Source organism: Lissotriton helveticus, chromosome 11 (assembly GCF_964261635.1).
Source record: "Lissotriton helveticus chromosome 11, aLisHel1.1, whole genome shotgun sequence".
Lineage (NCBI taxonomy): Eukaryota > Metazoa > Chordata > Amphibia > Caudata > Salamandridae > Lissotriton > Lissotriton helveticus.
The window spans coordinates 586,081,272-586,104,909 of record NC_136072.1 but is presented as its reverse complement, the minus strand read 5'-3'; the positions used below and the strand labels follow the sequence as shown (position 1 = coordinate 586,104,909).

The following is a 23,638-nucleotide window of genomic DNA, read 5'->3' as shown; positions in this document are numbered from 1 at the left end:
GGACTCCTAAAATTCTTTTACCTCAAGCACCCAATGGCGGCGATTTACGCACCAACTGCGGAGGCTTGCAAGTTACCAAGCCCAATCGCGCCACTGAATGTTTCCACCTCACGGGCCAATAGCCTGCAGAATACGTCAAGCACCAAACCAGAGTGTTTATCCCCTCCATTGTGTTCGGGTCCATCTCTCCAAGGTAAACGGGCGTTAGTATCCGCCCAGGTGCACCGTCCCAACACCCCCTCAGCCATAAACAAAATCAAGGGAGGTAGAGCCGTAAAGGACACTTCAGACAACTGCCTCGCAAAGGATATCAGGTTGAGCCAGAGTAAAAGCGTGACAATGGGGGAGCCAGTCGAAGCCAGTGACCATGTAATGGTAAGCAAGGACGCTCAGGAGGGAAACACGGGACACAAAAACCCATTTACCTCATTCGGGCAAGAAGGGGACTCATGGTTAAAGCCCCTCTTTCTTCCAAACGACTCCTAACTCGAAGAATTAACCGAGAGAATTACAAAGTATATTGACTCACAAGGGAGAGCACCACGAGCCGAATACTGTTTTGATGATCGACTTCGGAGTCCGGGTATGCTGGTCTCAACCCCTTGCGGCCCGAGCTAAAAAGAGACCAACACAAAGCATGCATTAATGACAGCATCATCATGCAGGCAAACCAATTACACTCCATCCATCCAGTGCCAATCACAATTTCCTCGGGGAGCACGTCGGACTTAGAGCCCAAGGACCTAAGTAAAACCCAAAAAGACGAGCCCTCCACATCATGGACCCAGTCTCTGTTAAGCACTCTAGAGCAAGCAATAAGGGTGCTGAACTATCAATCCAACAAAATGGAAGTCCAAATCGACCTCATCACATTAGTGGCTGGGCATATCTCGGGTATAAACGCAAAACTGGACTCCCTATCATCGCTCTTAACAACTCGGGGGAAATTAGAGCCCAATACCAGCCGAAGCAATCAACAACGAAACTGTGGTTGTGGAAGTATATTAGAAAAGCTAGCAAGCCTCCCGGTCATTTTGATGGACATCTTAGGGGAGGTAAAACAATCACGCGGTCATAGTCAGGCGTTAGACACTAAGCCTACCCCGGAGAAATCACAAACACTTAAGAGAAAGCCTATCCATGGCCCTACAAGAAGCAAACAAATAATGGAGCAAGAACAATTATCAAAGGAATGCGGTCTGGGAAAAACAGTCTCAGACACCGAAGAAATACAACTTACCCAACAATCCATTATTGAGGACAAACCAACAACGAGACAAAGGAAAAGGGCAAGGAAGGCCAGGCTCAAGTATAAGAAACAACCAAACGCAGATCCTGGCAAAATCTTCCCCATATTTAAATCCAACATCCATCAAGAAAACAAACCCAATCTTCTGAATGAGTCGCTAGCGGGCGAGGTTACTCTTGTAGACCCAGTGGTCAAATTAAATCCTTCTAACACATCAAGGGGCGAAGGCCCCAGGGCAGGAGCCAACTCAAGCCCATTCCCACCCATAGGCGACAAAAGTGAAATGGACATAAGATTGAACCAGCAATTACTAGCGCAAGAGCTGGGAAGAGACAAAATGAAGCCAGCACAAGTGGTCGAACATGGAGGCTGTGATCAACTTGAGCCAACACCAGCCCTGGTAAAAAATTAGTTTGGGCACAAAAAGCATCCCAAAAGAGAGCCCTAACCCTGGTACAAAAATTATCATTGATCAACAATCACCTACAATACTCGAAAGGAATGCACACAAACCTCACAGACAAGCAGCAGCACTTGCAATAAAACCGGTGTCAACCCCTAGGCAAATTACTGTCCTGGAAAAGGAACGCAAATGTTCGCTACTTTGAAGGGAGGAAAGCACGGCCCAAACGAAGTCAACGAAGACAGCCCCAAATCAGAAAAAAGTAACCACAACTGAGGCAGTGCAGAAAGAGCAAGAACAACAATCGATCCACCGTGTTCGCAACAGTATTCAATCTCACAACCCGTCAGCCTGCAAAGCAGGCCCAACACAAAAGGAGCCAAGTAAACACCAAGAGTCGTTTGACTTAAAACTAACTTTTATCCGCGAATATCCAACAAGAGGGACGCAGGACATTCTGAACCGAGGCAATTTGTTAAAATTGTTTAAAGAAACATCGGTCCTAAAAGAAATCATTTCCCAAGATCTTCACTCTGTTGAATTCCAACAAAACAAAAATAACGCGGCCATTGAAGAAACAGTCACAACTTGGGCCTCAAAGGACCTGGTAGATAGGATATACCTTGCAAGACCTCAGTTTGAATCATGGGGAATATCCATAATGCGACACAAGCGTCCGAAGTACCTCTATCCCTTACAACTTAACACAGGTGATCAAAATAAGGGGCAAGAGAACAGAGGCCAACATACCTCCTGCCTACGCGGCGCCCGGGCCACCACGCCAGAGCCATTAAGCACAAGTCACAAACTACAAACATCTGGTCCCCACGACGCAGATAGAACGGACTGGTCTTGGATACCCATCGTCCTGAGCAACAAAGCTACCTAACCCAGACCCAAACGCCCACGTAACATTGCAGAAGGAGAGGCTCCCCCAGAATCTAATAAAGAATTCAACAGTTTCAATCTGCTCGTGGAACGTGCACGGCTTTCGCGAAATGGCCCACGATCATGAAACCCAGGCCTTCTTTCTACGACAAGATATTATTCTCATCCAGGAGTCTTGGAAATTACACTCCACTTCAATCCAAGGTTTCAAAGAACACCAAATATACGCAGAAAGCCTTTCTATGCACGGCCATCCCCGTGGCAGATTATCAACATATGTAACCCATAAATAAAACTGGGCATCTGAGGAGATAGATGTCGGCCTGAAGTGGGCTCAAGTAATCAGAATCACAGAAGCCCCGTCACCGGGGATTGAACCTTGGAAAATGTTAATATTTAATGTTTATATCCATCCTGACAGAAAGTTGCAAAAAGAAAAATATGAGACTTTGCTGTCACTCATTAAGGTCATGCAAAGGACCTATTCATAATATCCACTTGTTATCTCCGGTGACTTTAACAACACACTTATTGACCAAAATAAGGCGAAGGTGAAGATGAACGCAAACAGTGGCGGGAAAAAATTAGCATCTAGCCTAAATGATTATGGACAGTCAATCTTGAATGGCAACACAAAAGGGGATAGGCCGACAGCCGTCACAAACCTGAGCGGCAGGGCCCATTCAATAATTGACTACACTATAGTAAGTGATGAGTTAATTCCCAGTATCGAATCATTTGGCATAGAACATCGAGTAGAAAGTGACCACTTTCCCCAAATAATAAGTCTGAATATTGCACCAAGCATGGCGCCGACAACTGCCTCCCTTCTGCACCACGCATCAAAGTTCAATCTGAGAAAATTAAAATGGCGTGGAGAGGGGTTGGGCAAAATTACGGACTCAGTTAAAGCCCATATGGCCAACCTTGGAACCCAAAAGGAGGAAGACCGAGTACCCAACTGGGAACAAATGATTCAGGTTCTGCAGCAAACGTTCCCAGCAAGGACAGGGCACCACAGAATCTCTAACAATAAGAAGGAGCCTTGGTTCAATATGGACCTAAGAGCTAAAAAAAGAAAGGTCACCAAGGAGGTCCGAGCCCTCGCAAGTCAAAAAACTTCGGGGTCAGCGGTAAACAAATCCAACCTGAGGGAAGCTAGGAGCATTTACAGGAAGGCTTTGAGGGCCGCAAAGCACGATTATAAAGAAAACATCTGGAACAAACTGCTAATTGCGGGTAAACATCCTAACAGCCGGGACTTTTGGGGCATCATAAATGAGCTTAATCAAGGGGTAAAACTGCAACAAGAAGCCGGGGTGGGCGCTGAAACCTGGATCAGACACGTGCAAACTCTATACAGTAATGCAGACTCAGGCCACGTTAACGGCTATGGGGCAGCCAATGATAACACAGTGCAACCAAAAGGAGTGAACAAAATTGAAGATTGGGAATCCGAGCGGGAAAAACTCCAGAAGAGGCCAACAGAGCTAGATGACCTAATCACCAAAAATGAACTGAGGACGATAATTTTAAGATTAAAGTCAGAGGGTGCAGCAGGACCAAATGGGCTGCCAAACGCGATCTTTAAGCATGACCCGGTCCTATGGTCAGAGACCCTAACGCCTCTGTTCAATCAATTATACAAACAAGCCGAGTTACCTGCCTCCTGGAAAGGCAGTATCATCCATCCCATCTTCAAGCATGGCGACCACCGCAATCCCACAAATTTTAGACTGATATCCTTAATAGACATCGAGGTCAAACTCTACGCCTCTTGCATTCTACTCGAACTACAAGCCTGGATATCAGAAACAAAGATTATGCCAAAATTTCAAACAGGATTCAGGCAAGGAATGGGAACAATCACTAACCTAACTTGCCTGTCCATCCTAATGGACCTAGCAGTAGCAAAGGGCACCCGCTTGTATGCCTGCTTCATAGACATCAAGTCTGCCTTCGATCGGGTGAATAGAGAGCGCTTGTGGAGAAAATTAGAGAGCTGGGGGTTGCCACATCAAATCTTTAATAGCCATCAAAGCCCTACATCATCACACTTGGGCAAGAGTCAAACTGGGAAATGGAGGCAGTACAACCAGGAGCATCCAAACACACCAAGGCCTAAAACAAGGCTGCGTATTAGCCCCCACCCTCTTCAATCTGTTTCTCTCCGACATCACACGCGCGATCGAATCAGCAGATAGTCACCCTCCATCTTTGGCAAACAACCCAATACACTACTTGCAATACGCAGATGACATTGTTCTGTTGAGTAAAACACCAATCGGCCTACAAAGAGCCATCAATAAATTAACATCGTACTTAGAACGGGCAAGCCTGGAACTAAATAAAGAAAAAACCAAAGTGGTCCGGCTAGTAGACCCACAAAAGTTAAAGTTCAAATGGATGGCCCAAGGGACAACAGTGAAAGAACAAGAGTATTACAAGTACTTAGGAATAATAATAACAAAAGGAGCAAACTACAAGGATCACAAAACAGCATTAAAAGCAAAAGCTCAATCCTTAATTTTTGCGTACCGTTCTCTTAAAGATAAAATGGATTGCCCCAACTATAACCATCTATTAAAAGTAATGCAGCGCAGATTATGCCCACCCTATCTTATGGTCTAGTTACATGGTGTGGCAAGGAGGCCGACCTACTAAACAATCTACAGATAAAAATTTACAAAGCGGTCTTCAACCTGCCAAAATCCGCCTCAGCCTCACAAGTCAGGCTTGAATTTGGACTGCAAAATCAGAAGTTCCGGAGCATGAGTGGCTTCGTGAAACTCTGTTATAAACTTCGATCTGCAGACCCAGACACATTGGACTGGCTAAGCTGGGAGGAAATTAAAAAACAGGGGGAAACCGAAACCCCGAACACCTTGGGAAAGTACTTGAAATTCTGTGTGGAAAAGTTGGAGCTGGAACCAGTCTGGAAATCTGAGTCAGAGAAAGCAAGCCTAAGCAAATTAGCCAACGCTGCGGCAAAAAGGAAATCCTTCTTGGAGGACAAAGAGTCATTGGCACAACAACAGCACGGCTGGACCATTATGAACTCCTTTACAACCCCAAAACCAATGCAATATCTAGTATCCCACTTACGTGGCTATCTCAAAAAGGCTTTTATAGCCTATCGTATGGGGATGCATGTCTCAAAGGACCTACTACCATCCTGGAAGCCGTCCCACCAGACAAAACAATGTCGCCTCTGCGGGTACAAAACTGAAACCTTCGTCCATCTTTTCTGTATTTGTCCTGCCCTGATAAGTCAGAGACGACTATTATAGAAATCCATCTTCAACGTGCTACACATCCGTTCTTGCAGACATGCAGTCACAAGCTGGCTCGGAGGCTCCTCCATAACTCTGGCATGTCGTGGAGTGAAATTCCTGGCAGAAGCAAGAAAATGCTTAGAACTAACTGAACAGGAGGCTGACCCAGTTGGCAGGCTATCAGGGACATCCTAACCCATGGACCTTAAACGCATTGTCTCTAAAAAAAATAGAGGCTGAGAATCAATAACTTCAGTATTTTAATAAATTGTGCACTGTTATTTTAATTTTGTAACAATTTTAATTAGTTATGCAAATAAAACTTTATGACTTAGGACTTAAAAAATGACACTCAAAGGGGTGCATGGAGGATCAATCTCTTGAATCTTACTCCTCACATCTCATTTTTAATACACAAAACATAGCACAAATTAAGCTGAAATACCCGTTCTTTCTACAATAATAATAAATAATAATCCTTGAATTTGTATAGCGTGGCTAAAAGTCGTGAAGATACCCATGATGCAAAGTAATACTCTGAAGAAGGCTGCTATTCAAATATCCTCTTAACTCATGCATGCTTTATACTTATTACCACATTTCTATCTGTTTTGAAAATGTATATTCATCTATATGCAGTGCTTAATTTGAGTCGGTGGTTTCTGGTGCTCAGCACTTGCACTTAATTCGTTTCTGGTGCAGGCCCCGGCACTTAATTTTCAACACCGCACTTAGGACAGTCTGCCACATGGTGGTGCTGCTCATCTAATTTAGTGATGAGTGGAAAAACGGTTGTTTATTAATACAATATACATTAAAAACTACTAATATTAAAACATTTTCAAAAAAAAAAAAACTACTAATACCTGCCTCCCCAGCCATTCCTTTAGCTTTGGGGACCTGGAATAATGTCAGCTGTCGTACTTGCAGGAGATAGAGATGGTTAGTTAGTAGTTGTTTTGGCAGCGATGACACAGGCGATAGGTGGTGCAAGATACAGTGGCCTCCTGGTCAGGGTCCTGGCACTTATTATTTTACAAATTAAGCACTGGATATGTGGAAACTTCAATTCTGTTTTAAATGTTGTCATCAATACAAAGCGCTCTGACGTCAACCAGGGCGCCATCCAATCTATATAAAACTACAAAAGTGAAATAATTAATACAACAATTCTAAAACAAATGCTTCATTTTCTTCTTGCTAAACATAGATTTGTTCGAAGTACACTCACTTCTTCATCACGGAGTTCCAGGTCTTCACATTACACAAATGAAGTGCAGAGCTTGGCTGCAGGCAGAGATTCGCATAGGGCGCATGCCATGCAAGCTTTGACATCTTTTATTACTCTCTCCAGCAGGGGGTGCCATTTCAGATGGGCTGACCATCAAGTTCCTTTAGAATGTTGTGAAAGCGCTCTGAGGGGGACATAATATTAGTTATATTCAAATTGTCTGCTCTTACAGCAAACTGTTAAAAAAAGCATTAGCTTAACATCGTGGAGAAGTGTGGCTCAACGTTTAGAGCGGCAGACCCTGATGCAGAAGTCTGGCCCGGGACCAGGGTTCAATTCCCGCCTCAGCGGGTCTTGGGCTCAATTTCCTCGGACCTGATAATTCTTGCCTTGGTGCCTATTCTAATCATGGGTCCCACTCTGCAACTCTGGGCAATAGCTTGCCTAATCTCCACAACGGCCCCAACAGCGCTGGGATGCCTGGTTTCACCTTGGGGGTGCCCAGGAGTGGACATTTCACAGGGAAAAGCCAGGAAGGGTTCCACAGCGGTATGTGTTACAGCGCCAGGACACCCATGGGTATTAGTGTGCTTTAGAAGTACAAATTACATCTCCAAGCACTTTCACAGCCCCCTGGAGGGTTTTCACTATCAGCCCATATGCTAAACGATCATGGTGAAGCGCTGGGAAGCACCTCCTCTGCTGCATGAGAGCCAGAGTGGAAGGCTTGGTGAATGAAGCACATGAAGGCTCAGCTCTTTCATAGCTTGAGAGTCCAAGAGAACCTTGGTGTGAGCTAGAGCCAAGCACCTGGCTTTTTAGTGATTTGACTATCCAGTGCCCTGTCCACCTCCACTCAGTGCTTAATTTGAGCCGGTGGTTTCCGGTGCTCAGTACCGGCACTTAATTGTCAACGCTGGCACTTGAAGCACTCAGCCACAGGTTATGTTGTCTGTCTAATTTCGAGATGATCACAACAACAGGTAATTATTAATTCAATGTATATTAAAAATGACAATTACCTGCCACACAAGCCATTCGTATAGCCTTGGAGGCCTGAAATAGTCTAAACTGTCACACTTGTAGGCGTGTGATGGGTTAGTAGTTGTTTTGTTACTATCATTGGCAGCATGACAGTGGCACTGTATGGTGCAAAGTGCAGTGGCCTCTCGATGAGAGCCCTGGCACTTATGTTTTACAAATTAAGCACTGTGACTATTTTCATACCTTTCTCTTCTTGCTTCTTTCTCCCTTCCATGCCATTCTCTGTCTTGCTCTACTAAAAGTCAGATGATGAGAAATAAGTTCCGGTCCCCAAAAATGATTGCCATTGCCAGTGCATAATTTGAGCAGGGGGTTCCGGTGCTCGCACCAGCACTTAATTGTCAACACAGAGATTTATGACAGCCAGTCACATGGTGGTGCTGTTTGCTCAATTTTGTGATGGGCACAACAGTTTTTTTTTACGATTCTATATACATTAAAAATTACTAATATCTGACACTCAAAGCCATAAAGATTTCTTGTGTGGCAGGTATTAGTCATTTTTAATGTATAAAAAGTCTGAATAGTCATTAGTAGCGCAATGGGTGATGCAAGCTGCTGTGATATTCAGACAACAGCCCTGGCACTTAATTCTTTACAAATTAAGCACTGGCCAGTGCCCATCATTTGCAACCACCTCCACACATTGGGCACTTGGGCGGGTAACTCTCTCCTTGTATAGCATCACTTCGAAAAAAGAATTAGGGCCAGATTTAGATAATTACGGACAGGTTACTCTGACACAACAGTGACATATAGCCCATCCGTCAAAATATAAATCCCATTATATACCATGGGATTTATGGTTTAGTGGACGGGTTATCCATCACAGTTGTGACGGAGTAACCCATCCGCCAAGATCACAATCAAGCCCTTAGTAACAGTATCAAGCTCAGAGCCCTGGGTCATGCAGGCCTGGGCCTCTCTGCATGGAATGGACCTGGTAAGGAATGAGGAGGAGGAGTTCCCCCAGCAAGTTTGGTCTATTGCTGTGCAGTGCTGAAGGCTGAGGTGGCAAATGCTGCAACTCTGAGCCAATATCATGCAGCCCTTGGTGTCTTGCTGTAAGGGACGAGCTTCTGGGTATTCTATTCCTAATTTTTTTTTTTTACAGAGTTTTATATAGCCCGCACTTGACCCAAATCGGGTATCGGAGCCCTTTACATAGCACCAGATGCATTACATGACGACACATTCATTTTTTTTTAGGCACGGGGAGATTAAGTGATTTGCCCAGAATCACAAGATGTTCAGCGTCATTGCTGAGACTCAAACCCAGTTCCCCAGATTTGAAGTCGACCGCTCTAGCTATTAGGCCAACTCCTCTCCCCTAATGAACATTTAGGTTCCGGGCTCTTTCTTTGCAAAAGTGATCCTAGAGTCAAGCCCTGGCCTCTTATTTTAGGCAGTCCACATGATGAATGCCATCCGTCCTTGATTCTATGCATAGCCTCTTGCTACACTTGCAGGACAATAAGGTGAAGAGGGATTTTATGTTCATGCCCTTTCCATCCGTGGCCGCTGATGGGAGATGCCCTTAATGCTTTGGTTTCTTATAGCCACTCACCTGTTGCAGTAATTTGTTAAATTGTTCCTCTCTTTTTTTCAGGCTCCTGAACTCTAATAAATTTACACTGATCAAGGACAATGCTTTCCTGGGACTACCTCAGCTGCAGTACCTGTAAGTAAAAATCCTCCCACTTCCACTTCCACATGTACAGAATGGTAACGCAGACAAAATGACAGTGCCGGGATTGTGGGTCTAAGGCATGCAAATTATTGCCGTGCAGTCAACCAGCGAACAGACATTTGCGGAAATGGTAAGACTTATGACATGCTGATTCACACAATAATCTGTAAGTCCATGGTAGAACCATTCACAGGTCAAGAGTACCTGACACGTGACTGCCTGTGGTCCAGTCCTATTGGCCTCCATGGGGCACCGGACTGGTAATGGTGCAGAATACTGTCTGCCAGAAATATCTTGTCCATAATATTGTTTACAAAAATATCATCACCATTAGAGTTAATAATGTAGCGTTTTAGTCCGGTGCTGAGGGCTTTACCGGTTGTTAAATGCCCGTAGAGACCTACAACAACGGAGAGGGCCTTTAACAACCGATATAGCCTGAGGCAGAAGGAGTATAAGCAGGGACATATTAAGGATTTTGGGGGCCCTGGGCCATACATATTTTGGGGGCCCCTGTTCAGAACAGTTTCGAATTTACGGTCCAATTTGAGCCCCTGTTTCCCACGCCGTTTCCGCTTCCTCAGCTACATTAGCGATCCAGTTTGCATCATAGGCATTAGCCTATATATTCCCGATGTAAACTGACACGCGCAGCTGACAGCGGTAGGATTTAGTGTTTCCTGCCCTTCAACTATGTTTTTAATACTTTTAAAATTGTAAATGTGTGGCTGAATTACTCTGTGCTATTTAATGATTTCTCCTACCTACGCGCACTTAGACTTTACTTTATTCTGTTTGCCTACACCTCCTTAGCTGCTCTGATTTGCATATTGCTTTTTCCTCCAGTCCTGATCTGCCGCGGCTGATACACCGATTGTGCGGAGAGCTGGGGCTACTATCAGGCTCCTCACTTCCGCCCATGAAGTGTCCACTTCCTCAGCTGTGTTAGTGATCCAGTCAGCATCATAGGCATTAGCCTATATATTCCCGATGCAAATGGACACGCCCAGTGGGCGCGCCGCTGGTTCACTAAAGGCAAGCCCCTCTGCGCCCGTCAGTGTCTTGGAGGCATCCAGCACCGTCCATGCTGCCCAGTTCCCCTCCAGTGAGTTTCTTCAACTATATTACAATAGGGAAAAACTGATTAGCCTTAGGGGGCGACCATTATGTCAGTGTACAGCGACTGATCCGAGTTTGGAGGTAGACTTTCGATGCAATGAGTGCAACTGGTCTCTCCTCCAGCCCAGGAAGCTCGCACCCAATAACCTCCCTGGACTTAAAATACAAAAACTGCCTCATTCTGGGAGATTTCAATATACATATGGACAATGGAAAATACCCTCAAACAATTTCCTTGATGGACACGCTGCAGGCCTGCAACATGTTTTCATCATTTTTTCAGCCACCCTTGAGAAGGGCCATACCCTAGACCAAATCTTTCACAATTTTGACATATCAGTAAGCCTACCTCTTCCCATTACCTGGTCTGACCACCTCCTATTAAAATTCGTCATTCTCAACTCTGCCACAGGCCCTCGAGCTAACGCATGGCAGGGGGTCCCTAATTACAGAACGTTGTATAAAATACCCATCCTGATGTTAGCAGATGCCCTCGGTCGTTCCTCACCGGAGCTGTCTGGCTGTCCCCACTCGGACGCCCTCTCAATAGATTCAAGGCTCGAACCAACTTTGGTGCAGTGGTACCGGTTGTTTCCCGCTCCTCAAAGAGGTCGGCCCCACCAGCTCCATGGTTTAACGATTCCCTCAGTTCTAGCAAAAGAAATTGTAGAAAAATGGAATGGAAATGGCATAAATCTGATCTACCTGAGGACAGGAAGGTGTATAAAGACACCTTAAAAGCTCATTACATTCTCGTGAAGGCAGCCAAGAAAAACTTATTTCAAACCAAGATAGAAAATGCTCAAAATATGAGTAAGGAAATCTGTAGCATAGTTAAATCCTTTACCGCCCGAAAGCCAGCAGAAAGGAAGGAGCATGCACAGAAGAATGGCTAAGCAAATAGCTCAATTCTTCCACAAAAAGATCTCTGTGATCCAACAAGCCTTTACTAACATCTCTGAGGAAGAACTGACCTTCTACCTTAGTTCTAATAGCAAATTTCACCTCTTGGATCCTCCATCTTTACTAACTTTCCCTGTGTTTCAGCTTGAAGAGACACTTACCCTTCTCCAAAGCGTTAAGTTTGGCTCTCCTACCAACCCTTGTCCAGTGAATATCCGGAACCTATTAGCTCCCACCATAAACCCCACGGTAAACCAGCTCTTTAATGCTTCCCTCTCGTCGGGCAGCATGCCGAAATTATGGAAGAAAGCTAAGATTGTTCCACTGATAAAAAAAGGCTAACGCCAAACCGACGGACCCTGCCAACTAGAGGCCAATCTCCCTTCTTCCGGCCCTCTCCAAAGTATTAGAGAAGCATGTAAACAAGGCCCTCCAAAAACTCATTGAAGATGGGCAGCTCCTTCATGAGTCCCAATTCGGTTTTAGGGCTAACTACATTACGGAGTCTGCTCTGCTGGAAGTGACTGAATTTCTCACGGGTAAGTTGGACCAGGGAGGCAAGGCTGTTCTGACACTGCTCAATCTGTCGGCGGCCTTCGATACGGTCCCACATGAGAGGCTCCTGGAGAGACTTGCTAACATCGGCCCGGGGGGGGGGGGGGCGCCTTAACATGGATGTCATCCTTCTTGGCAAATAGATCTCAGGACATCTGGCTCCCCTCTTTCTCATCCCCGATTCCGGCCATGAATTTAGGTGTCCCACAGGGCTCCATTCTCAGTCCTACCTTTTTTTAATATCCATTTATCCCCCCTTGCATTTCTGGTAGAGGAAGAGGACGCCAAAATGATTTCATATGCTGATGACACTCAGCTGATTTTTACATGTGAAAAAGGAACCGACTTTGACAGCGCAATGATTAGGTCTTGCCTCACAAAGGTTTTTAGCTGACTTAAGATCAATCAGCTGAAGTGCAATCCTGACAAAACTGAAGTTGTTTTCATTGGTAATCCAGAAACGCCTGACTGGAGCTCTAAGTGGCCAAAAGATCTGCCACCCCCGCCCACGGAAAAGGAGAAAGTCAAAACCTTAGGAATTGACATAGACAAGACACTCTCCATGCGCTTTCAAATCCAAAATCTAAACTGGTGCTTGTTTTGGCATACACTGGATGCAGAAACAATTCCTGCCACTGTTACTGCTTCGGAGCAGAAAGATCGTGATGCAGTCTACGGTGACATCAAAGCTTGACTATGTCAACAGCTTTTACCTTGGTCTTCCCAAATCCTTTATCCTGCACCTACAAGTGGTACAAAACGCAGCGGCCAGAGCCATCATGAGACCTAAACCCACATCTAGTATGACCCCAATTCTTAAGTGGCTAATCTGGCTCCGCATAAAAGAACAGAGCAACTTCAAAACGATGACCATCTTCTTTCCAGCTTTCCACGGCTTAGGAGCCGGCTACCTAAATAAGCGCGATAATCACTACACAACATATAGACCCCTAAGATCTTTCATTGCCAACCTGGCCATCATGCCTTAAATATGTTCTGCCCACACTGGAGGTAGACCCATCAGCTTTTTAGGTGCAAAATTGTGAAATAGACTCCCTGAGTCTCTGAGACTAACCACAGACCTACTCTCTTTCAAGAAGAACTTAAAATCTGGCTTTTTAATAACTGATGGGTCTTTTACGCACGTTTTCCTTCCACTGTTTCGCGCCAGGACACTCTAGTCTGAGTAGCTGCGCGCTTTATTAAATACACTATTTCATTTCATTTTATTAGGTCCCTGACAGTGCAAAGGAACACTCATCCAAATTCTAAGGGCCTTATTTATGAGGCCTTGCTTCACTTTTATGCCGTCGGTCTGTCACTTTTTGTGACGCACCTGCTGCGTAAAAAATGTGCCATGTTGTGCCCTATTTACAAAGTGATGCATCTAGGCAGATGCGTCACTTTGTAAACCCCAGCACCACATTATACCTGCGCCAGGTATAATGTATGCAGGGTGGGTGTTCCACCGCAAAATGCTTCGTATAAGTGGCGCATTGAAATCTAGGAGAACTCAGTGCACCACTTCTAGGACGCCATTGCATCAATATCTTACACCTGCCTCTCAGCAGGCAAAAAATAAATGCGGGCCCTTTCACATTGGGCTTGGCCCATGTGAAAGGACACATTGCTGGAGTTGCGTCTATTTTCCGACACACCATAGCAATGCATCACTTTTGCGCCTGCAAATACGTCAGAAATACTGACATATCAGTAACTCCTTGCGACATGATGCTTCATACAGTAAATATGACGCATCCATCATGTTGCAAGGAGGGCGCACTAAGAAGTGACGCATCCCTGTTTTCACACAGCGATGCATCACTTCTCATTAAATAAGGCCCAAAATGTGTTTACATCTAATATTCAGGGATGGTTCTGTGTGTTTTCAATATTGTAACACAGCAGCAGCTCACCAATATTACTGCAAATAATCTCTGTGATGCCCTCCTATTTCTTATGTTAGGCCTTGTTTTGATGTAAAATAAACTCTTTTTTTATGTATATTGCATGAAACTTAAACACAACATTTCTCTACAAAATGGCTGTACTAGACTCTCACACATCAGGTACATAAAAAATAGATTAAATGAAAACAGTATTTCAAACAATCTGTTTAAGAAATATTCAAGGTCATTAGGGCAAAACTCTGGAGAACCGAGCTGACTCTGTCAGGGGGCCCCCTGTAAGGCGGGGGCCCTGGGCCAGAGCCCTCTTTGCCCATGCATTAAAACGACTCTGAGTATAAGGCTTTTTGAACATTCCGCCAACTGCAACTAAGGGTAGCATGTTTTAAATTAGAAAGGAAGGAACAGAAACATATCCTTTGAATGTTGAAGCAGACGGCTTTATCAGCCCTTATTGACCCTGATATATTCTGCTGTCCTCACTGGAGCTCTCAATTGTCCAGTGTTCCACCAGAACATCTAAAGTAAATGGAGCAATATTTTTGTAAACAATATTGAGGTCACAACATTTCTGAGTAGTTCTGCTAACAATATTCTAAATTACAACCCACAGGAATATTAAGAGCTCCCACTGATCTGCTATAGATATTTTCGGCAGGACTCACAAGCCGGGCGTGTTTATGTCCTTTCACATTTGCTTGCCGAGTCCTGAGGTGTGAAATACGTGCATATTCTGGCTTCACGGTACTGCTGATGCGATAGGATTTCCCACTGTGCGTTATACCCATGTTTATTTTGCTGGCAGTTGCCTAGACCGTCTCCAGGATGAATAGTGAATTGTCTCAGCTATGACTAATTGAAGAGATTATATAATATCCGGCCAGCGGCCCAATAAACGCACACCTCTGTTTATTTTATGCGAAATTATTGTCAGCTAAGGGCGTCCTCGGCCTTTCGGCATGAAAGAATTCAAACAAAGCAAGTTTCATACCTCAGTTCGCAAGTAGTACACGCTGTTAGCTGAGTTGCTTCTAGGCGCTTCATATTTAAGTGCTTAGAAATGGCTCGTGGTAACCCTGGCTGAAGTTCTGCATGGCAGAGTGAACACCTTGCTTTGTCAAACAGGCTGGCTCCAGAATTAGGAGTGCTAGTCACTTGACTATTCTCTGTCTGGATATACTGTCAGCATGTTTTAACTACGTTTTTATTACAAAATTGTTTTATCCAGGTGTTTTTTAACTTTTTATTACTTTTAAAAATTGCTAATTTTGCATTGAATGAAAACTTTCAAAATTGGAACTGTACATCGAGTCATAAACTGTAAATATTATGCTTTAGTTCTTAATATAATTGATTGTAAATTTAATTTGTACTTTTAAATTTAGAATGCTCTTGCTTTTATGAGTGAAATCTCGAATAAAGCATACTTTGACTTGACTTGACTAGGAGTGCCTCGGCAGGTGGGAGTGTGTGTGTGTGTGTGTGTGTGTGTGTGTGTGAGTGCGTGTGTGTGAGAGGGTGAGAGTGTGTGTGTGAGTGTGAACGTGTGTGCGTGTGTGTGTGTGTGCGTGCGCGTGTGTGTGTGCGTGCGTGTGTGTGTGTGCGTGTGTGTGCGTGCGTGTGTGTGCGTGCATGTGTGTGTGTGTGTGTAGCAATGTAACAGGGCAGTAGACATGGCATTTGGTTCCGAACCATTTTCAATGAAGCAGGATGATGGTGGGTGCTGAATATGGTTGTGTGTACACGTGAGTGTCCCTAAAAGCAGCAAAGACTGACCATGTGCCATAAGGGGGAAAAATGCCACTTGAGGGATATCCTTGGACCATACCCAAGGAAAACACACCTGAAGAAGATCAGGTCACACTTCTTGGCCTAAATAACTAGCTCCCAGAAGGGCGTGTGCTAGATATGACTTTAACTCTGCAGCATCTTAACATAACCTGTTCATGGTTCTTTGGGCCTTACAACATAATGCTCCAGAGGCTGTTTAGTAAGTAGCTTCCCAGACAGATTTGTTATTGAGATATGTGTTACCATTGTTTACACCTTGGGTGTTGGGGTCTTGAATCGCATAAGAGCAACAATGTCTTCTAGTAGAACCTGCAAAATAATGAGATCCAATAGAGAGTCACAATCGTCAAAGATCAGTCCAGCAAACTGCCCAAAAACACATCAAACAGGACTAAATATTTTCCTCTATAGTTCTATAATATAGGAATACTTCTTTATTGCATACTTTCAGCTTAAGTTTGAACTATGATGCAGTATTGTAGTGTAGTTCCTATATTCCCAATAGGCTCTGCACATTGGAATAACAGCAGTTTAGACGTAGGACTGAGGTCATCTAGGTCTCTACTGACTATGTTAGACTTAATAAGGTTTGCCAGCTAGCTCAGAGGTCACTAGAAACTTTCTCAAATGTTCAGGAAGGAGTTAATTTTCCTGATTAGACAAGAAGGGATTAGTTTCTGACAACCGCATAAACATGACAACTTTGCTCCCTCAGAATAAAGAATATTTATCTAGAGTCTTGTGAAAATAATAGACAGATATTTTACTCAGTCAATTGTGCATACTTAGTTTCACCAGGAGTGCAGAGAAATAGAGAGACGGGCGTTTTCAATAAAAGGTGTTATTTATTGAGCAGTCTTCTTTCTCATGCAAGAGAAGTGAATTGCCACAAATGCAATACTTATCATGAAGTAAAGTGCGTACAGTAAAAGGAGTATTATGAAATAATACTGTAAAAGCATTTATATGGTTTCTGAGCCATATGATACTTAAAACGGATAAAATATATACATACATAAAATCATTGACTAAACGAACTCAACTGGTGCTTCTAAGATACGCCTACCCGCGTGTACCTAACCTAAGCCTAGTACGTGGGAAGGAGTAAGTGAGCTGCAGTTTAAGTTAAGTTGGTTTTTGCCAAGAATCTGAATCAAGAATTCTCTCAAGGGTTTAATCAGCTCCGTACCTTGGTTCTAGAATGAAGGAGGTCTCTCTCGGGACTCGATCTCCCAGCAACCCGCAAGGGTGACTGGAAACACCGGAGCTGGAATTTCTCGGCAGGAGAAAAGACAGCGTCTTTCTCAGTGCGTCAAATGGGAGGGTCGGCTTCCTTCGGCACTCGCATCAGCTGGGCGTTGGGCAAGTAGATAGCCGCTCTGCTCCAAACCACCGTGTGTTTGCTTAAAGCAACGTTGGTATATTTATACCTGGAAGGTGCGGGGTTTGACGTAAGGTTGGACATAAGGCGTCACTAAGAACTAACAGTTCTTTCTGGACTCCAGGAGTTCTTGTTCAAATCAAAATAAAAGCAGGGGGATTTCCCGGGCTGCTTGAGGCTTGGTTTGTTTAAAGAACGCGTTGTACTTTCTAGGAGTCTATGGGAGTAGCCTTGCCGTATGTGGACTGCATTGGCTATTACTAAATATGGACATGATTCTTATGCCTTTATAAGGATATGTTTTGTTATAACCACATAAGGGCATGAATCGGGATATCTAATTAGGGTCCTAGATAGATTCACAACAGTATTCCATTTGAACGACAAAAGCTACTTCTTTAAGGGCCATGTAATTCCACCACAGAAATATAAAGGATTCTATTTACACCTCTAAGTAAGACAGGACATGATGATACTGCTGAGGGGAAATATCTGTCCCCTGTTGCACAGAGGAAGATGAGGGGTGATGCCCCGGAACCGGTCCCAGGATGCTTGTTTTCCGTCCAGGGAGGACCTGGCTTGGCACTTCGGACTGGACTTTTCCCTTGAGGCACAGGGGCAAGATTGATTTGCATATGGCTGGGTCTCAACTGGGATGGCATGATGAGCAAAAGAATGATGGATTTAAACCAGATCCATTGACTGGGGGTGGATGTTTGATGTGCTCTGCATTCCATCCATCAGCTGTGTGTCTTTTACAGAGGAAGACCAGGGGAAGTTTAGTGGATATGCAGTTGTATCCCCTAGTTCAGGGTTCTCCAAAGTCAGTCCTGGAGGGCCGAATCCAGGCCTGATGTTGAAGATAACTACATTTATCTAAATGGGGTTATGCTAAAAATCTGGCATGGATCCAGCCCTCCAGGACCGACTTTGGAGAATCCTGCCCTGGTTAACCAGGGATGTGTCAAATCGTGCAATTGTCCCACCCCTAGCCATGTCCTTTAGCAGAAATGTTGTGGATGGTCCACTGTGGTCCTTGACCAATTTGAACACGCTAAAACACATTTTGTAAGTTCAGCCATATGCCATTTTCTTCCAGCCTACTCATTCATTTTACGTACATAGGTTTAAAAAAGATTTGGGAAATGTGGTCTGATCATGCATCGACCTGTGAGATAGCTTATAAGTTTGCCTCCTTCAGAAAGCCCAAGGCCTGTGCGGCGAATGGGTGAAACGCGTGTTGGTTGTTCATTTTTATACTATTTTGTTCACTGTTTGGAACCTTTGTCTATCTAGCAAAAGAAATGCTTTATTCAATTCGCACTATTGACTCTATCAACTTATATACACTGCAAGTTAACAAAATATTAGCTACCTCGATTTATCCTCCAACCCTACTTAATTTGCAGCCATCTGCTGGTTTATGAACATTAACCTTCAGATGTACTTTTTTCCTGTGCCCGGGCCAACATGAGTATCCTACTAGAATATTGTGTTTTAAATACTGTCCTACAAATATTGCCTGACTTTTACCTTCCATGATATTGTGAAGGTAAATACAAATAGATAAGTAAGGGTTTATTTTTCTTACCTGCACATATATATGTGTGGTACATATGTTATCAAGGTATGTATAATTAGATTTGAGAAGAGTGAACCTATAGTTACCTGTGTATAATATGCTTCATGATATTGTGATAGTTGATATTTTGGCTACAATATTTTGGTTGGATGATATTTTTCTACATTTTACACGCTATTCTGCTATCAACCACCAACATGTAATGCAAGGCGCTCCTGGGAAGGAAACAGCCAAAAAGGGCAAGAACCCTGCTCTCTGGGGACCACAACATTGGCCTGCTTCTCTAGGTGCTTTGCCTACACCATCATCAATGGTCAAGAACTTGGGCTTCCTTGTGGATGACATGCTATCTATGAAGTCTCAAGTGGCCAAGGTGATGGGCACTTGTTTTGCAGTGCTCAAATGGCTAGAAAAGATCCTCTGGCTGATCCCCGTTTCTGCGCAAAGGACGGTGATCCAGGCCCCTATCATCTTCAGACAAGATTATGAAAATGTGTTGCATCTGGGAGCCGACAAAGCTACTATCCGTCTGCTGCAGCTAGTGCACCGACAAAGCTACTATCCGTATGCTGCAGCTAGTGCAGAATGCCGCTGTTTGGATTCTCCATCGGTTGCCAAAATCGGCCTCAGTTTTGACTCTTCTTCACGAGCTGCACTGGCTTATGATCCCGAATCGTATCAAATTCAAAGCGCTATGCTATATGTTCAAGGCGAAAGCCGGAACTGGACCTAACTACATTCAGGATCTGGTACTCCCTTATCATCCCTCTTGTTCCCTCAGATCCTCACATCGGGCCTTGCTTACAGTGCCTAGGTTCTGTTTGTCTCGTATGAAGGCGTGTCTTTTGCTTATCTAGGCCCAAAACTATGGAACTCTCTACCAGATTCTCTGGGGAACTGCCCCTCCCATTTTGTCTTTCGCAAGGGCCTAAAAACCTGGCTTTTCTGAATCTGCTTTCAGGCTCTCTGCATCCTCCATACCTGCTCTGTGCTGGGAAACCCCTTGGGGTAGCTGTGCACATTATACGTTTAAGTATTAATAATAATAAAACGCAGGAGTACATTTACTGCTTACTGCTTGTCGTGGACATTTGTTTCCTAGAAACACAAAGATTGCAGAGTGAGAAGCCATGATTTGACAGTCTGGCCAGCAATGATGTTTTTGCTGAAAGTCGGCAAGTGGACTTTTTGCAAAGACCAGCAGAGCACTCCAAGTGGGCGGGTGTTTTTGAATTGGGACTGGAGATGTAAGAAAGAACCCCCTCTACACCAGGACACAGACAGACAGTCCCCCATACTCTAAATTGGCCCCACAGATTGTTAAGTCCTTGACAAGCTTAGTCATAGACCACATCAAGACTGTGGGCTCTCTGTGTTACCGCTCAAAAATCAGATTGTGTTCACAGCTACTTGGGCGTAAAGCAGTTAACCTAGAGACTGCATAAAACAACATGCAAGAGTCCAAAGCTTACACTTAATACCCTCAGTAGATTCTAATCTAAAAAAGCCATTTTCTTAAACTTTCTTTTTAAGTTCTCAAATGCTTATGCTTCTTTGCAAAATTAATCCAGACTGGAATTTCTTAGCACCGCTCATCCAGGGATTGTTGGGAGGATAATTTAAGGCAAATAATCTATACGTTTGAAATTAGATCTATCCTACTCATCTATTGCTTTTATTAATCGTTCCACTCCCCTTGTTGTATATACACATTTCTCACTTCACCAAATGTCACTGTGAGATCACCTGATCACTGAGCAGCCTGGTAACATTTATGATATTTATTGCAATAGTGAAGATTAAAATATACTTTTGGATGACAATTCTTTGGGGATTTCGGACTGATTCTATATATAGATAAAGCAAAAAATATTTTATATGCTAACCTATTTTTGATGATTCCAATGTGAGCCGCAGTTGTGGTCCGTTGGAAATAAGGCATGCTGCAGCAATAACTACCGTAAGTAATCAGTTTTCTATGATATCTTGAGCGCTACATCTGAGGAAGCACAGTTCGAGGGGTCGATAATGGACAGATTTCGGCTCACTGCTTTATTTATTGACAAGGAGATGCAATCATTGGCGAGGAGATACAGCCATTGGCAAGGAGATGCAGTCATTGGCAAGGAGATACACCCATTGGCAAAGAGATACATCCATTGGAAAGGAGATACACCCATTGGCAAGGAGATGCAGCCGTTGGCAAGGAGATGCAGCCGTTGGCAAGGAGATGCAGCTGTTGGCAAGGAGATACAGCCATTGGCAAGGAGATACACCCGTTGGCAAGGAGATGCAGCCATTGGCAAGGAGATACAGCCAGTCATTGCCCCTCTTTGCTAAAGAAAAGGGAGTAAACATCGCTACCATTAAAATTCAGAACACAAAGCAACAGATGCAATACCAACAAGATGAGATACTGCAAAAACAAATCTTGTATCAGTAGATTCACAGGGATCTTTTTTGGCTCCCCTAGAAAGTATTCAAGACTACATAGAGCTTTACTGTTGCGAGAGGTTTGAGGAAGCCTAGTACATGAGCTAGCCAATATGCCCATGCTGGAGGAAGTCCTGAGAATTCTGAAACAGTTGACGAATGCCTGGCAGTGGGGGTAGAGGCTTTTCCTTTGGAGTAATATGAGACCATTACTACAAATCATGGGCTGACATGTTGGACTAGTTTATAAAACATTTCTATGGCATTCATCTCCTCAGTCTTGGAGTGAAGCAAGTATAGTGCAGACAGTCCTTCCCCTCGCACGGGTAGATGCTCAGTAATGTTGGGGACGGTATCTCTATGTAACATAACAGCCGACTTCGTCACTCCCCAAAGCATGCTCACCCATAGCATCTACTTGATACTGTGATGGTAACAAAAGAGATGGGAGTCTTACTTTCTTAGGGGCATATTATCAAGCCCCAGCGATAATTATTGCTGAGCGCGCTTTGAATTACCGCTGGCTATTGCTGGAATATATCGCCAAGCTAGCCCTGTATTATCAATGCTTAGCGCTATGGCAATAAATATTCCAGCAATAGCGGGGTTTTCCATGGAGCATCGCTGGTTTTCCAGCGATGTTCCGTGGAAAACGGCGATAACTTAATGATAAGGCCCTGTGGCCTTAGCTCCACAATCCACCTTCCATGTTAGATATGCTTTAGTCAGGAATTTAACAGACATTAAATTCCTGCATTAAGGCATAGTTAAAGCAATTTCAAATATTGCTACCCCTCGTTGATAGTATTGCGAAGCTGGGGTAGCGATATTTGCCCATGGAGTTTTGTCAGGCACGCCTCCTTTGCATCTCATTAACGATGCGATGAGAGGCGCGCTAAGGCAAGGAAACACGCGCTAGCGTGTCCCTGTTAATAAAGCGATAATATTATCTGCGCTTTTCGTCCGAAAACGGCCACTAAAGCGGCGATAATGTTATCGCCAGCCCTTGATAATATGCCCCTTAGCTAGTCTGAGAGTAAGCTGACACGAGCCGTTTCCACATTAGGGGACAGAAGCTGAAGGTAATTTTTTACTCGAATAGCAGAATGCATGGAAAAGAACAGAGTAACACTACTTTTGTAAATCTCATGCATGTCTCTACCTACAGTATTAAGAAGTATTTGCATTGATGAAAGTATTGTGAAAATACTTACAAAGGTAATAACTATCAAAACTTCTAGAAAGCTATGATGCTGGAATACAATTATATTAAAACAAATAGTTCAAGTGCAAGCAAGCAGTAATTGCTAAAATAAAGTAAACAATTAACAAACAGTAAAATAAATACTCCAGCTTATTAACCTTACTTAAGTACTACAAATATTCAACACGCTAAACGATAATGGCCCGATTCACAAATATGTTGCCTTCACTTATTCTTGTAGTACTACTGACTTACTCCTGGAATTCACGTGGTAAGACAGGAGTACTAAATCATTGAATCAGGCCTAAATAATTTGCATTCATACTCTACACACTTAATAATAAGTCTGAATGTAAATACGCTACACACCAAACGATAAGTCTAAAATGTATAAATAAATATCTCAGTTCATAAGGACTAATATGCATTTGAAATGTACAATCAACATTCAGTTCTGCAGTCCTGCTACTTCCGTGATTCAGCGGTTTAAGATAGGCCTGTGGCCAATTGAAGATAGCAGCGGATTAGGACATTCAAATGAGGTTTATTTCTAATTAATATGAAAGGTTTTAGATTTGATTGCTGGAAGAAAAGGAGTGCTTCAAGGGAACGAACCAGGCCGTCAAGTTTCTTGTCTCTAGAGCTGACGAGATTCATAGAGCTGCCAACCTTAATTGTACAGAGAGCCATGTCACTGATGGAGAATGCTAAAATCACAAGTGAAAGGGAAGTAGCAAACAATATACAAGCCTGAGAATTCCTGCACCGAGAAAAACATATTTGTAATAATTTAAAGAACTCACGACTGAAACTGAACTATATATTACTCAGCAATGGCCGGACAGCTCACAATAATACAACATCCTTGTATTCAGTATAACTTACAGATGTTAACATTGTACATTAGCACTTAACAAATATATAATATTTAACCTATGTTTAAACATCACAAACTACTTTACAAGGTCAGTAGCACACACTAT

The 23,638-nt window shown here is 43.6% G+C and overlaps 1 protein-coding gene across 1 annotated transcript in view; it reads left to right on the top strand.

The window, feature by feature from the left end:
- The window catches only part of LGI3 (leucine rich repeat LGI family member 3), a 120,403-nt gene that overhangs the window by 15,650 nt on the left and 81,115 nt on the right, over positions 1-23,638 (top strand). Inside the window, exon 4 of the mRNA XM_078665518.1 lies at positions 9,700-9,771. Within this exon, the coding sequence (XP_078521644.1) occupies positions 9,700-9,771 (72 nt within the window). The remainder of the gene's footprint in view (positions 1-9,699; positions 9,772-23,638) is intronic.